Source organism: Knufia obscura (assembly GCF_036327395.1).
Source record: "Knufia obscura strain CCFEE 5817 isolate CBS 148926 chromosome Unknown scaffold_9, whole genome shotgun sequence".
In the NCBI taxonomy this organism is placed as follows: Eukaryota; Fungi; Ascomycota; class Eurotiomycetes; order Chaetothyriales; family Trichomeriaceae; genus Knufia; species Knufia obscura.
The window spans coordinates 960,218-974,373 of NW_027042695.1; the positions used below are offsets into that span (position 1 = coordinate 960,218).

The window sequence follows — 14,156 nt, forward strand, 5'->3', positions numbered from 1 at the left end:
CTGAACTTCTGTCGACTACACGACGACGACCAACTCGATAGCAACACTCATTTTGCGAATAAGAAGGAGATAATTGGGTTAATAGCTCTGTGGGCGGTAGTTGTGCCAGGTGCATAATAGCCGCTGTTTCTTCGCGCCTTCCTTCTCCTGCGGCTTCCTCGACATAGTTTGTCTCGAGATATACTGGCTTAAGCGCAGCACTCACATCTGCCTACTTCACAAATCTGTAAGTCCTTCGGTCAGCACAACCATGAGCAGCCAAACATGTCGCAAACAATAGCGAGATATGCTAACATCTCACCCAGCAAGAGATCGTTCGAGTACACGACATATCACTTTAACCCGAACTGGGTACAATATAGCAGCGCGCACTATGCAGTGACAGCTGACGGAGTTTGCCCACATCAACACCCTCCTCAGCCATACTCGCTCTCCAAGCGACGCTCATCCTTCACTCGACTCAACACTATGCTAGCAGAGTCCAACACAATAATGTCAGGATCGTTTCCGTCTTTTATGTCAGTCTATGATGGGAGTGAAGAATCAGGATTGTACAGGCCAAGCGATTTGGACGAACATAGCAAGATCGATCAGAATGGCTTTCTGGTGACCACGCAAACCGTTAGTACACAACCGCCGCAACTTCACTCCAAGCCCTACGACCATCGTGGGAGTGTCACCTCTCTATTCACCCAGTCCGAGTCTACAGAGTCTTCGCCGACAACGACGAACTCAACTTTCGACTCCCCACTAATATCAGACGCTTCTTCTTCGCCCGAATCGGCCACTTCTTTAGCACCTCCAACGCCTTTTCCCATAACGACGATGAAAGAGGGGCAATCAGCTAGCGCCCTCCATGAGAACAAACAATCTACAGCAAACATGCAGGAATCACAAACAATGCACGATGCTACCAAAAATGTGAAGAAGTTGACCCTTGATATGGATTTGCCTACCATTCGGAGGCCCGCTACGACAAGTTCACTTGATGACCCGCATGCGCTATCTGCGCCAACATCGCCTCTGAAAGAACCCATGAAAAGCGCAAGAAAAAAGCCGACCAACTTATCCATACGGACACCCAGCTACAACCAAGTGACGTTCCCGAGGACTGCTGGAAATGTTCCACCCACTCCTAACAGTCGACCAGTGCTGCATCAGCTGCAGTCTTCGCCGTCGTTGCCTTCTCTAGCTTCTCCGAGGGGTCCTCCTGCTGGCGGGATGTTCCTACCTCTACCGAGCTTGAACACACAACACGCGAAGCAAAACTCATCGTCTAGTAATGGAAGTTCTTTTCTGGCAAACAGCATGCCTGACTTGAGGGAAGAGAGTGAATATCAGTTACCTCTGTCGCAGGAAGCCCCCGAACGGGGATATACTGAAGGTCCAATATGTATCTATGATTGTGGTGTCTATCTCTACCTGGAGCCGACGGCAGAAGAAGCCAAACAGTTTGACACTATCATAAATGTGGCAAAAGAGGTGAGGAATCCTTTGAAATCCCAGAAACCAGGAGAGGACACAGTCATGTCGGTATGGAGGACCGACCAGAAGCAAAACCGCCGTTCGGTAACAGAACCACAAACGGCCGTTTCGGAGTTCTCCTTCAAATCTGCTTGGGAATGGCCTCAGCCAGAAAGCACGATCACTCCGACCGCCACGACACCAACACAGTCGTCGTTCGCACCGCAGTCGAAACAGCCCGAATACATACATGTCAGGTGGGACCACAACTCCGAGATCTTGGAGGACCTCTATCCTTTATGCAAAATCATCGATGAACGAGTTGCTGAAGGCAAAAAGGTGCTTGTGCATTGTCAACTCGGTGTGAGCCGATCAGCTTCACTTATCATCGCCTACGGCCTCTTCAAAGATTATCATTCAAACTTTCATTCCATGTACGCAGCCGTGAAGGAACGGAGCAGATGGGTTGGACCGAATATGAGCTTGATCTACCAACTTACTGATTTCAAGAACAAGCTCAATCGTGGAGACTTCGCAAACAACACCAAGCAACCACGGCCAGACTGGTTTGTGCCAACACCCAGTGAGTCGCCGGCAACTGCGCCGATGGAGTCAACACCAGCTGTCACTTCTAGCCCGGCGGCTGAAGCGATCGAAGGTGCCCTTAACGCCGATACAAGAGCAGAAGCGCGCGACACGCGCGTGAGACTCAACAAAGCTCTTCCGCCTGTACCGCGATTTCCGAAAAGCGAGATCGTTGCCCAGCCAAGCCCGCCAGTCATGCCCACGATGCCGCCACCACCACCACCACCACAAAAGGCTAGTTCCACTGTAAAGCGCGCCGCATCGCGACCGCTACCATTTCGCGAAAGGAACTCGGACATGACAATTCCTGTACATCGTCCGCGGCAAAGGCCAGGAATCGTAACGGCACAGTCGTCAACTATGATGGACTTGGCAATGAAAGATGTGCCAAGTACACCCTCATTGTTTTCGCCCAGGGCCACAGAGTTCATGGCAAATCCTTTCAACATCCGTGGCGCGGGTGATCTAGAGACACTTGGAAATCGACAGTCGAAAGAAATACCGGCGAGCTTCAGTTGGCTTCCGCTGCGGAAAGATGGTCACGTTCGAACAGCATCGAAGGATCCTCGAAGTCCTCATCATGAAGCGGAGGCGAAAGAAATTTTCCGAAGCATTGACAATTACTTATAGATACCAGCGGGACTTTGCATTGTGGTTGCTCTTTCAGTTTGGTTGATGTGAGTGGCATACATTTTTTGGCATGGCGTTCAGGATACTTGGCGGCGGTAATTGTGTGACACCTTCAAGTTGTGGGTAAGGTGGAGTAATATTTCTGTGAGCGGGAAAAGCGTCCCCTGTAACATTACTAGCGAATTCTGGGCAACATCGGGCATGGACGAGGACTTGCCAGAAAGCATTCAGTCTGTGTGGAGCGGGTTCCAAGTCTTTTGTTGATGAAATATGAGCTGGATGAATGATGAGAAGCGTGGTCCAGATTGTATACGAGGGACCTTTGATAGCGATCATTGTGTGTTGATCCTACTATTAGGACTACAAGGCGGCCTAGTGGGCTGAAAAGAACATGAGCGGAAGCTCTTTCACACTTTCCATGGACCTGTTCTAGTCGTCCTCGTGCAGCGTGCCATTGAGGAATGGAACATTTGTGCCTGAGGCATGACGAGCTACTGATAACACTCACGACCGCGGCCCGCTGACGTACTGGCATTCTGGCACGAGCAACTCGTGACAGACCAGCCAGTAGTTGCAACGGACATTTTGTATCTACCTTCTGTCGCTTTAGGTCGTGATTTTATGCGGCCGGCCCTTGTTCAACCAGTATCGATCAGCTGTTTGTCACTTGCTCTATGCCATGTTAGGCGCACCAGCCTCTGCCTCTAATCATCGCCGACCAGTCTCTTAATGGCCATGGAACGAACACGAATTGCAAAGGCATGGAGTGCCAGCACCGACCAACTCGAAGGCTGCTAACGCGACAGTGCAGGTCGGCGACGTGACCCTCTCCCGACGAGGCGAACACGCAAAGGGCACCCTCCACCTCACACCACACCACCTCATCTTCGTCCACTCACCACCACCAAAACCCGCCAACAGCGACCCAAACGCCCCACCACCCCGACCCCGAGAAACCTGGATAACCTACCCCATCATATCCTTCTGCACGCTCCGGCCCACCCCCACCGCATCCCGCCAACCCTCCTCCATCCGCCTGCGCTGCCGCGACTTCAACTTCGTCTGCTTCTACTTCTCCTCCCCCCTCCAAGCCCGCGACGTCTTCGACAGCATAAAAGCATGGACCTGCAAACTCGGCAAGATCGAGAGACTCTACGCGTTTACATATAGGCCTCAGGGCCCTGAAGCAAATGTCGTGCCCTCGGGGTGGTCGGTCTACGATCCTATGCGTGAGTGGAGGCGGCAGGGGATTGATGACAGCAGTAATAACAGAAAACTGAACTGGAGGATATCAACGATCAACAAAGACTACCAGTTTAGTCCGACGTATCCGGCGCTGCTGGCCGTGCCGAGTGGGATATCGGATAACACGCTGAACTATGCGGGGCGGTATAGGAGTCGGGCAAGGATACCGGTGTTGAGTTATTTGCATCCGGTGAATAATTGTGGTATTACGAGGTGTTCGCAGCCTATGGTTGGGGTGAGGCAGAATCGGAGTATTCAGGATGAGAAGTTGATGGCGGCGATTTTTGCGACGACGAGGAATGAGAGGCCGCTTGAGGGGGTGGGTGGGGGGGTTGGGTCGCCGGCGCCGGAGAGGGAGGAGTCGGGGTCGAGTAAGGATGGGGGTGGGAATTTGGCGAATATGGCGGGGGATTTGCAGCCGACGGATACGGAGGCGATTGAGGATGCGGTGATTGCGAAGATGAGGGGGGATGGGGAGGAGGATATTGAGGAGGGGGAGCAGAAGAGGCCGATTGTTTATGGGGCGCAGCAGAAGAATATGATTGTTGATGCGAGGCCAACGATTAATGCTATTGCTATGCAGGCTGCGGGGATGGGGTCGGAGAATATGGACAATTATAAGTTCGCGACGAAAGTCTACCTGGGTATCGACAACATACATGTTATGCGGGATAGTTTGAACAAGGTCATTGAGGCGTTGAAGGACTCGGATCTCACGCCGCTTGGGCCGAACAGAGAGCAGCTGGCCAAGAGCAACTGGCTGAAGCATATTGCGAATATGCTTGATGGCGTGTCATTGATTGCGAGGCAGGTTGCCTTGCAGCACAGTCATGTGTTGATACATTGCAGTGACGGATGGGATCGCACGAGTCAGCTTTCGGCCTTGAGTCAGTTATGCCTGGACCCATACTATCGTACTCTTGAGGGTTTCATTGTATTGGTTGAGAAGGACTGGCTCAGCTTTGGCCATCGCTTCTACTACCGGTCTGGATTCTTGAGTTCTGAGAAGTGGTTCCAGATTGAGAATGAGAGAGTCAGTGGTCGGGTCGAAGAACAGGATAGCGATCGGAAACAGACCGGAGACGCCCTTGCTGGCGCGCAGAAGACGTTTGAGAATGCGTTCTTGAGTGCAAAGGGCTTCTTCACGAAACACAATAATGACTCAAGAGAATCTATCAACGTCGATTCAGATGCCGAGATAGGGCCAGAAGGAGAGGCTTTGAGCGCTAAGAAGGCAGCTCTCAAAAAGGCTGAGCAAGAAAAGAATGTTACAAAAGTCAAAGAGACTGCACCGATATTCCATCAATTCCTAGATGCCACATATCAGCTCATGTATCAGCATCCGAGCAGATTCGAGTTCAACGACAGATTCCTGAAGCGGTTACTGTACCATCTCTACTCCTGCCAGTATGGTACATTCCTATTCGATAACGAAAAGGACCGCAAGGAAGCGCACATCGACGAGAGGACGACGTCTGTGTGGAATTACTTCTTGTCCCGGAAGAAGGATTTCATCAATCCGAACTACGATCCAGAAGTCGACGACAATGTCCGAGGCAAGGAACGGCTCATATTTCCACGAACCCATGAGACGAGATGGTGGGCCACTGGCTTCGGAAGAGCTGATGAAGAGATGAATGCACCGCATAGACCGTTGCAAGCATATGCTGAGGCCAATGGAGAAGAGTCTGAGGTGTCGAGTACGCATGACAGTACAAGCTATCCTCAAAGTGTGCCGATCAGCAGGGTTAGAACTCCGGTCGTGACTGGAGTTGAGACGGACAAAGCTGCAGTCGGAGTTGGCTCTCCGCCAGAAGCGAGGCAGGAGGGCTATGATGCTATTGTTCAGGCAGTGCAGGAGGAGAAGAAGCAGGAACAGCCGCCCCTCAACGAGATCAAGACTGCTGAGTCACAACCGGAGGATCAAACAGAAATGCCAGACGTGCCAGAAGTACAAGGTCAGGAACCAGACTCTGCTCAGGCGCAACAGATAGTGCATGAGCAGGCGCTGAAAGAACTTCCAGATGGCCTTGATCCTTTGGGTATAGGAGACGTAAAGGACCACGTGCCAGTGACGAAGAAGGTCATGGAGAGGAGGAAAGAACAACTCGAGGCTCTGATGCAGTAGCGACGACTTAATCCTCGGCGATGGAGGCGACCCTAAGCATGGAAAGAGCCTTTGTGGTTAGTGAGGAAGGCGCATCACTACTTGCGATTATATCCATCTTGCTCACTATTCAATAATCCACCACTTATTCACCCAAGCATCTTGATCAGCCAACATTCATTCGACTTTACAACATGCTATTCACATTATTCTGCACAGCTATCACAGCTTTGCTAACAACAGTTAATAGCCAGCATGTCCTACCAGGGCAATTCGAACTCGCAGGTCGTTCTGGCGTGCCGGCCATGCACGCAGCTCTTCTTCAGAATGGTAATGTCGTATTTCTTGACAAGCTTGAAAACTACACTGAAGTCAAATTCTCAAACGGCCAATACGCATATTCGACGATCTACAACCCTTACAACCACGAACTACAATCCTTGAGTGTTGCATCCAATGCTTTCTGTTGTGCAGGCGCCTTCCTCGCCGATGGCACACTCATGACGATGGGTGGCAATGGTCCTCTTACATGGCTTGACGATTCCATTGCCGACGGTTTCGATGCCCTGCGATATTTGCCCAACCAAGACAAGAGGACAAGTTGGGTGGAATATCCTGGTGTCAAGATGTCGTCAAAGAGATAGTATCCCTCGGTACAAACCTTGTCGGATGGCAAGGTCTTCATTGCAGCTGGTAGCCTGAACGGCATGAACATTTACGACCCGAAGAACAATAATCCAACATACGAGTTACTAGATCAACAAGGAAAGCCTGCAAGCAAGAGTATCAAGATGGACATTTTGGTGAAGAACCAGCCATACTAGATGTATCCGTTTCTCCACCTGCTGAAAGATGGCACGCTGTATGTCTTTGCCTCAACAGCGTCCCAAATCTTTGATGTCGATCAGAACAAGATCCTACTTGAGCTGCCTCATTTGCCCGGGATGCACAGAACTTACCCCAATACTGGCGGTAGTGTGATGTTGCCGCTGACAAAGCAAAACAACTACGAAGCGGAGATCATGATCTGTGGTGGTGGTGATGCTGATACTGTGACGAGTCTCACTGATGATAGCTGCGGCAGGCTGAAGCCAATGTCGGCTGATCCACATTGGAAGATGACAAAGATGCCTGGAGGTGCCAGAACAATGGTCGAATGTCTCTTACTCCTTGATGGCACTGTGCTATGGATGAACGGCGCAAGAGTCGGATGTGAAGGCTTCGGTACAGCCAGCGTGCCAGCACTTGATGCACTGATCTACGACCCCAAGACTGACAAATGGTCGACCGCTGGCCGCAGCGATATTCCTCGGCTATATCACTCAGTCGCATTGATGCTGCTCGATGGCACAATACTAATAGCTGGCAGCAACCCGAATGAGATGCCAATTCTCGAGAAGGATGTCGTACCCAAGGATTTGGTCAGGGCATTTCCAACAGAGTTCCGGATCGAAAGATACACACCCTCATACCTGCTCGGTGACAAAGCAAAGCGTCGACCAACATCAATCTCCATGGAGAAGAAAACACTTACCCCAGGCAAAACTGTTTCATCAATTAGCTTCAGATCTCCCAGCAAGCCGAAAGATGTCAAGGTATTGCTCTACCACGGCGGTTTCGTCACACATGCACTCCATATGGGCCAGGTCATGGTCGGGATGGAGCAAATGGATTTGAAGCATGTTGGTGGGAGGAAATACGAGATCAAGGTCAAGGTTCCTGGAATTAAGCTTGCGCCTGGACCGTATGTGGTATACGTCGTTGTCGATGGGGCACCTGGTGTGGGTCAGTTCGTGAGTGTGCAGAGTACTTGAGCAGGTCGTCGTTTGAGCAGGGCATATTTTGACCAGCAAATTTGGTGGACGGAATCGTTCTGGATTCCGGCATGAGGGTTTCGACCAATGGTTGGGGTGAGATATCTTGGGCCACTGTTCCGGAGATAGTCAATTCAACCATATGCCACTGCAGTGTGATACAGTCCATAGCTCCATCTTCGTGTCATCGTGCTATGATCTCCGTACAGTCCACGATTTTCCCATGCTGCGGTCCCTGTTCTCATCATACTCCCGGATTCTTAAAGTTGCTGCCTGTTCCTTCTTTCGAGCCTCGTTCTTTCTCTCCTCGTCGTCAAGGTTGCACTTTCCTCATCTACAAGTGGTCTCTGCCTCCCACGCCGATGGTTCCTTCTCACCTTCTATATCACGGTTCGAACCTGCCTTGATAGTCGATCGACCGGTCGTCCCTGCCTCTTTCCAAGAAAGTCCGCGCACCTTCCACGCCCTCCGCATTTCCCGGTCGTCTCTGCCCCGAGCTCGTTGGCAACCACCCTCATCGTTGACAGCACCTGCTATCCAACCCCAATCGTGCCTGCCTACTATTTGGACCACGGGTCGCACCTGTTTCTCTTTAATGAGTCCGTCGCACCTTCCATGTATTCTATATGCCCGGTCGTGCTTGCCGCACAAGTTTTTCGCACCTTTCACGTAACTCCATTCTTGGTAGCACCCGCCGTCCACAGCAGTCGTATCTTCCCTTCCACATCACGGTGCGCACCTGCATTTACATGGCCGATTAAACGATCGTACTTGCCTCTTCTTGACAAGATCGGTTGCACTTCCCATGCCTCCATGTTTCACGGTCGTGCTTGCTTCGAAAGCGATCGTTCCTTCCTCAGCCTCGGTGGTACCTGCCTTCAGGCTCTGCGGCAGTTGTAGCTTACTTTGGTCACAGAATGGGTCATGCCTTCCTGCATCGCTCGATCGTCTTGCTTTTCGTCTCAGGCCAAGTGTCGCGGGGCGGCCATCGTGAATGTGGGACGTAATACGCTGCAGGCTGAATACTATGCGAGAGCAAGTAAGGCTTCATTGCGTGGTTTTTAGTAAGACGCCTTGTTGCCTGAGATTAGTACCTAGTGGTTCGCAGTCAGAAGGGGAAGGGGTCAACAGCAAGACAACGAAGCACGTTTTATTCTGAAAGTCACCATCTCTTCTTCTCGGATTCTGCATCTTCACTTCCGAACTCCACCTCCGTTCCAGGCATCTCATAAGACAAGACGTGACCAGTACAGTACACTCCACTACACTACCTAACCAACCAAAACGCGTGTACAAAGCTCATTCTGTCACCATAGAATTGATCTCTTCCAGCAGAAGCCGACACTTCACCATAGTAACACTTTCCGTGAGATCTTCGTTATGACTAAACCCCTTCAGTATCGATTCGAGCAGATTCTCGGCATACGAGAACAACTCGAGAGCAGCTCGTTGCATCTGTTGAGAATCATCCCGACTCTTCATCGAGAAGGAAGCCATTGATGTCGCATCGCGAGCTCGTGCCAAAATCGCGCGGATCCTAATGCCATCAAGCTTGCTTCTGGCAGTTCTTGGTACAGTAGGCAGCCGGCATGAGTACGCTGTTTCGACTGCTTGCGTGCCGACCTCCAACTTTTCAAGGACACTCGCGAGCACAGCAACCTCTTTCTCGAGCTCAATGATGTCATCACCGTGGCTCAAGCACTCCTCGATAACGCTGCGTGCGGCCATCGTCATCGATTTGGCGTTTTGTGCCTTTTCTTGAAATTTCAAGATCATAAGATATGATGTTCTGTCCAGCATCTCGATGCGAACGTCGGCTTTTCGCGCAAGCTCTTCTATCGTAGCATTCAATAAGACCGTGATCGCTGGGGACACTGCGTCAATCTGCTTCGGTCCTAACAGAGAGCTTCCGGATGGGACTTGGCCAGTTGTAAGGCAGCAGATAGTCGTCTGTGCCCAGCCGTAAGGGCCAACTGCTGATACATCCTGCAGACATGGTACTGGAGCTTCATTGCATTGCCTCGTAGTCGTTGCGTGGGAACAGGAAGATTGGCAAAGCTGCTTGCATGGCGGACATCCAGACTGTCCATGACAAAAGGCTGTACATTTGTGGCCGCAAGCCATAACCTTTCCGCACGCAGATTCACACACGGCGTGATCCTGGGTAATATCGCAAAGACCACATTTCCCTTCGCATGCATGACCACAAGACAATTCTTGACCACATACCGCATCGCACTCGAAACTCTTCGCTCCTTCACCACAGGTGTATCCCACTGCGTGTCGGCCACAAGAGAGTGTGAGATAGCCTTCGAAATGGTCACAGGGTATGGGCTCGCCTGAGCATGACTCGAGTGCATGATGGCCACAGGATCGTTGATAACGTCTGCGAACTTTCTGGCACGACCCACACTGCTCACCGCACAATTTGCGACATCGATGCCCGCATCTCAGTCTCCTCTCACATGGACTCTTGCAAGGGATGAGCTCGTGCAGAGACGGGTCATGACAAGATTCCGTGCACGTGTGACCACATTCCAATTTCTGATCGCATGATATCTCGCACGTTGGGAATTTCTCAAAGTCCTCCGCAGAACTTGCGAGAATGTAGTGCTCAGGGTGTCGGTCGCATCGAAGTCTGATATCGTTGGCGATAGCACCTTTGATGGCGAAGATATCGATGATCGACCTCCAGATTTCATCTGCTTCCAGAGCCTGTGCATTTCCGATGATATAGAAGCCATGTTTGGCTCTGGAGCACATAACATTGATTCTGTTCGGCGTCCTTACGAAGCCGAGTTTGGACCCCGAGCGGACAGTCGAAAGGAGAATGATCTTGGCTTCTTCACCCTGGAAGTTATCGATCGTCGACAGGCGGAGCATGCTCTGCATTGACACCCTCAATTGCTTATGCTCGTCAAGCTCAACGCTGTCTGGCTCGATGGCACCATTGTCGACGAGTATGTCCTTATCCTTCTCCGATACCCATACAGTGCATTGCTCAGAGAGCACGGTTCTGAGTTCTGCTACTTGCCCAGCATAAGGCGTGAGCACGGCAATATCGCCCGGCGAATAATCAGAGCCACGTAACAGATACGTAACAAGTTCTTTGACAATCCGCACTTCATGCATATTAGTGATTGACTGAGAAACTCCGGTAGCCTCATCTTCTGCGATGTCGTGGTGAAGCCACCACATGCGGTGATCGAGACCTTTTGGCACAGGATTGCTCCACGTTGTAGAGTGATCCTGAAGGAAGGGATATGTGATGCGACTGATGTCTGCAATGTCCGGATGCATGCGGCGTTGAACATTGAGCTGTGTAGTAGGTATTGTCTTTGCCAAGTTGTCGATTGGTTGCATGATACGCTCGAACAGCGATTCATCAAGACGATAATCTCTGCCTCGGGATGTTTCCAGTGTCATTGTCTGTTCCTCAACATCTGGTCGCAACTGCAAAGGATCTCCAACGTTAATGGCATGCTTCAAGGATGGAAGAAGGCAGCAGAGGGCATGGGCTTCAAGCACCTCTCCAGCCTCTTCACATATTAGAATTTCGAAACCGACCTGCCGAAGCATCTCCCACCTTCCGGCACAGGCTGTGGTTGTGATACCCACGACGTTCTTCTTTCGCATTATGCGTATGTCCTTCTGATCCTTGATCAATCTGACGCTCTCACTATGTCGCTTGTGGGCGTCCTGAATCTCGCATAGTCTAGCCGTGATTTTTTCTTTGCCGATTTTGTTCTGCCACTCCCGCACAAGTGCCTGTCTTCGCTGCAAAGGCAGACGCCAGACATCATGTTCACCGGCAGCCATAGTCTGAGTCTTTGTGAAGGATGCGATGTTGGTGAGCAAGTATTTCGCCTTGCATTCTGCTTTGCCAGCATCATCTTTGACATCGTCGTTCACAGCTAAGCGTTGGGACAGTTCGTTCTGCAATGACTCGATGGTATTCAGATCACCACCTCTTGCCCAGTAGTCATATGTAAATGCCTGGATTTGGGGTTCACTCGCCGCGGTGACGAGCTGTGAGTAAACCTGTGGGTACTCTTCTTCGACGATGTAGGCCACATGCTGCCAGCAGGGATATCCTGTAAGAACTTCACCAGTGAGGCCTTTGCACCACGCTTCGAGATGAGCATAGTTTGAATCTTTCTGCACGCTAGCTCTATGTCTTCCGGTACGCTCACCATTAGTGTACCTCTCTTCTTTCGAAAGGCTTTTGAGATTGACGACTCTTGTCCACTCCTCTTTGCTCGAGCTTCCGACGCGCAAAAGGTTTTCTACGCCAGCGTCACGGAGACCCGTCATGAAGGCGTCCAAAGCATGGTTCGTGTGACAGACGAGCAGAATAGGGAGCTTCCTGTCCGAGGGTCTGGAAGCGAGGAGAACGCGTGCTAAAGCAACACTGAGGAACGTCTTTCCACATCCTGGTGGTCCTTGTGTAAACGCAAACTCGCGGTTCAGACTCGAAAGTAGCGCGACTGCCTGGCCCGCATCAAGCGTGGTGTAGTCTGCAAGATGCTGCAGTGTTGCCGCGAATTTGTCGTCCTCAAAATCACCCAGGCCAATTTGGGATTCTGACCTACCTGTCAATGGCTGAAGGTCGAACAGGAAGTCTGGATCTCTAGCATACGAAGGCGGATGCACCCGCAGTTCTTGCTCCTGGTTGTACTGATAGGCTTCTTGCCGTGGAGATATGTATTGACCGAATGCATATGCAAAATCAGACATATTCTGTAGGCAGTGCAGAGCATTGCCAAATCCTGCGTACAGAAGCTTTGGGTATTCTATCAGCGCCATGGTACAATTTGGACGTGTGCCTGTTGCGATCGGTAAGATGTCTTTCTGATCCTGTTTGGATATGTGCGGTGGCATCGAGAGCTCAACAGCAGCTCTTCGTCCTCGTCCATTGCGACTATCAAGAGAATACGTGCTAAGTCGTCGTTGTATGTTGAAGTAGTGGATGTGAAGCTCGTTCGTATCATGGTCGAGTTGCAAGACGGAGCAAAGCATTCCTCTGTCAAAACGTGTGCTTTTATACATTTGCCGACCCCTCAAGAACTTCGGGCAGTCGAAACTCAGTTGTATTGTTAAGCCTTCATATTCGTCTGGCACGATAGCTTCGACCCGCAGGTTGTGGTAGAGGAAGAATCGATGCCCAGAAGCACTTTCGACATAGTCTTCCCTGTAGAACTCTTTCGCACCAGCATTGAGCAAGAAAGCTTCTTGAGCAGCTTTGTAATTGATATCTCTGATCTTCTCAACCGAGTCGTGTCGGAGGAGCCGAAATTGTGTGTCGATGTGTCGTGAATACCCGTGTTCCATGAAGTGGTTGAAGTCCACATTTCGCTTCGGCATCCACGGTGGTCGAGTGATTGAGAGACATTCATCTATAGTCGGAAGAATGCTAATGTCAGGTATGAAGACATGGTCGTTGTCATGCCGAGGACCGAGACGAGACTTTTCACCAGGGCCATTCACGTCGAAATAAGAAGTCTTTGGTCGAGGCTCGTCTCGGAGGGTGTTGGTCTGACAGGGGAAGACGCCTCCCTTCGTCGCAGCTACAATAGGCTTGTTGGGACTAGAGTGAGGTTCACTCATCGTTGGAGTGTGAGGTGTTGATCGCTGACGACAAGATAGTGACCGAATAATGACCGCTGGAATTGACAGAGGCAAGTGGTAGAGATATCTTTGATCAACCCTGAGAAACGACTGAGCTGCTGATCAAGATGACTGGAAACCCGAACTGGTCCAGCAGTCTCAGCCTTGATGTGTCAGGGAAGTCGCCACAAGGAAGAAAAGCGCAGGCAAGAAGCTGATAAGCTTGACATGAAAGGTGCAAAATATAGCAGTGAAGACTTGGCGTACTTGATGGCAAGCACGCCTCTGCGCCTTCTTCTGCATGGCATAGAGCTTAAATTCGAATCGTCCCACCTTCACTTTTTCAAAACAAACAGACAACAGGCAACCATTAAAAACATTCAATAATCACGTCCATGTCCATGCAGGCCTTACCGGAGATACTGTATCGCATGTGAACAGATTGACCCTTACCACAAGCTATTGCATCGTCCTGTAGGTTGAGAATTCTGATAGATGTTGTCAACTTCGCCAACTTCGCCAACCCTGCAACACTGTTTTGCCCAGCCACCTGCCCGATATGATGCTCGAGTCCTCAGTCTCCTGCCTTTCCAAGTGTTCCCAGTCTGTCACACCGGCCGATGACTCTGATAGCTCTACAGCAGCGGATTATCATGCCAGGTAGGCTGCACAGGTCGCTCAGGGTTCACGCTAAGTCATCATAG

General features: G+C 50.9%; 5 protein-coding genes across 5 annotated transcripts; 4 read left to right on the forward strand and 1 right to left on the reverse strand.

Moving 5' to 3' along the window:
• Nucleotides 1-264: 264 nt before the first annotated feature.
• On the forward strand, nt 265-2,679 carry CPP1 (tyrosine/serine/threonine protein phosphatase; the record flags this gene model as incomplete). The annotated part of the gene is made up of 1 exon (XM_064876098.1): nt 265-2,679. The coding sequence occupies one exon, from the start codon at nt 265-267 to the stop codon at nt 2,677-2,679; it is 2,415 nt and encodes an 804-aa protein (XP_064728362.1).
• Nucleotides 2,680-2,949: 270 nt separating this feature from the next.
• Nucleotides 2,950-6,052, forward strand: YMR1 (phosphatidylinositol-3-phosphatase ymr1; the record flags this gene model as incomplete). The annotated part of the gene is made up of 2 exons (XM_064876099.1): nt 2,950-2,986; nt 3,486-6,052. 2 exons carry the CDS (start codon nt 2,950-2,952, stop codon nt 6,050-6,052), a joined length of 2,604 nt encoding a protein of 867 aa, XP_064728363.1.
• A 173-nt stretch (nt 6,053-6,225) lies between these two features.
• Nucleotides 6,226-6,675, forward strand: PMZ80_007694 (uncharacterized protein; the record flags this gene model as incomplete). Its single annotated transcript, XM_064876100.1, has 1 exon — nt 6,226-6,675. The coding sequence occupies one exon, from the start codon at nt 6,226-6,228 to the stop codon at nt 6,673-6,675; it is 450 nt and encodes a 149-aa protein (XP_064728364.1).
• A 180-nt stretch (nt 6,676-6,855) lies between these two features.
• PMZ80_007695 (uncharacterized protein) lies at nt 6,856-7,845 on the forward strand (the record flags this gene model as incomplete). The annotated part of the gene is made up of 1 exon (XM_064876101.1): nt 6,856-7,845. One exon carries the CDS (start codon nt 6,856-6,858, stop codon nt 7,843-7,845), a length of 990 nt encoding a protein of 329 aa, XP_064728365.1.
• Nucleotides 7,846-9,144: 1,299 nt separating this feature from the next.
• Nucleotides 9,145-13,452, reverse strand: PMZ80_007696 (uncharacterized protein; the record flags this gene model as incomplete). The annotated part of the gene is made up of 2 exons (XM_064876102.1): nt 9,145-13,412; nt 13,449-13,452. The coding sequence occupies 2 exons, from the start codon at nt 13,450-13,452 to the stop codon at nt 9,145-9,147; spliced, it is 4,272 nt and encodes a 1,423-aa protein (XP_064728366.1).
• Between the last annotated feature and the right edge of the window lie 704 nt (nt 13,453-14,156).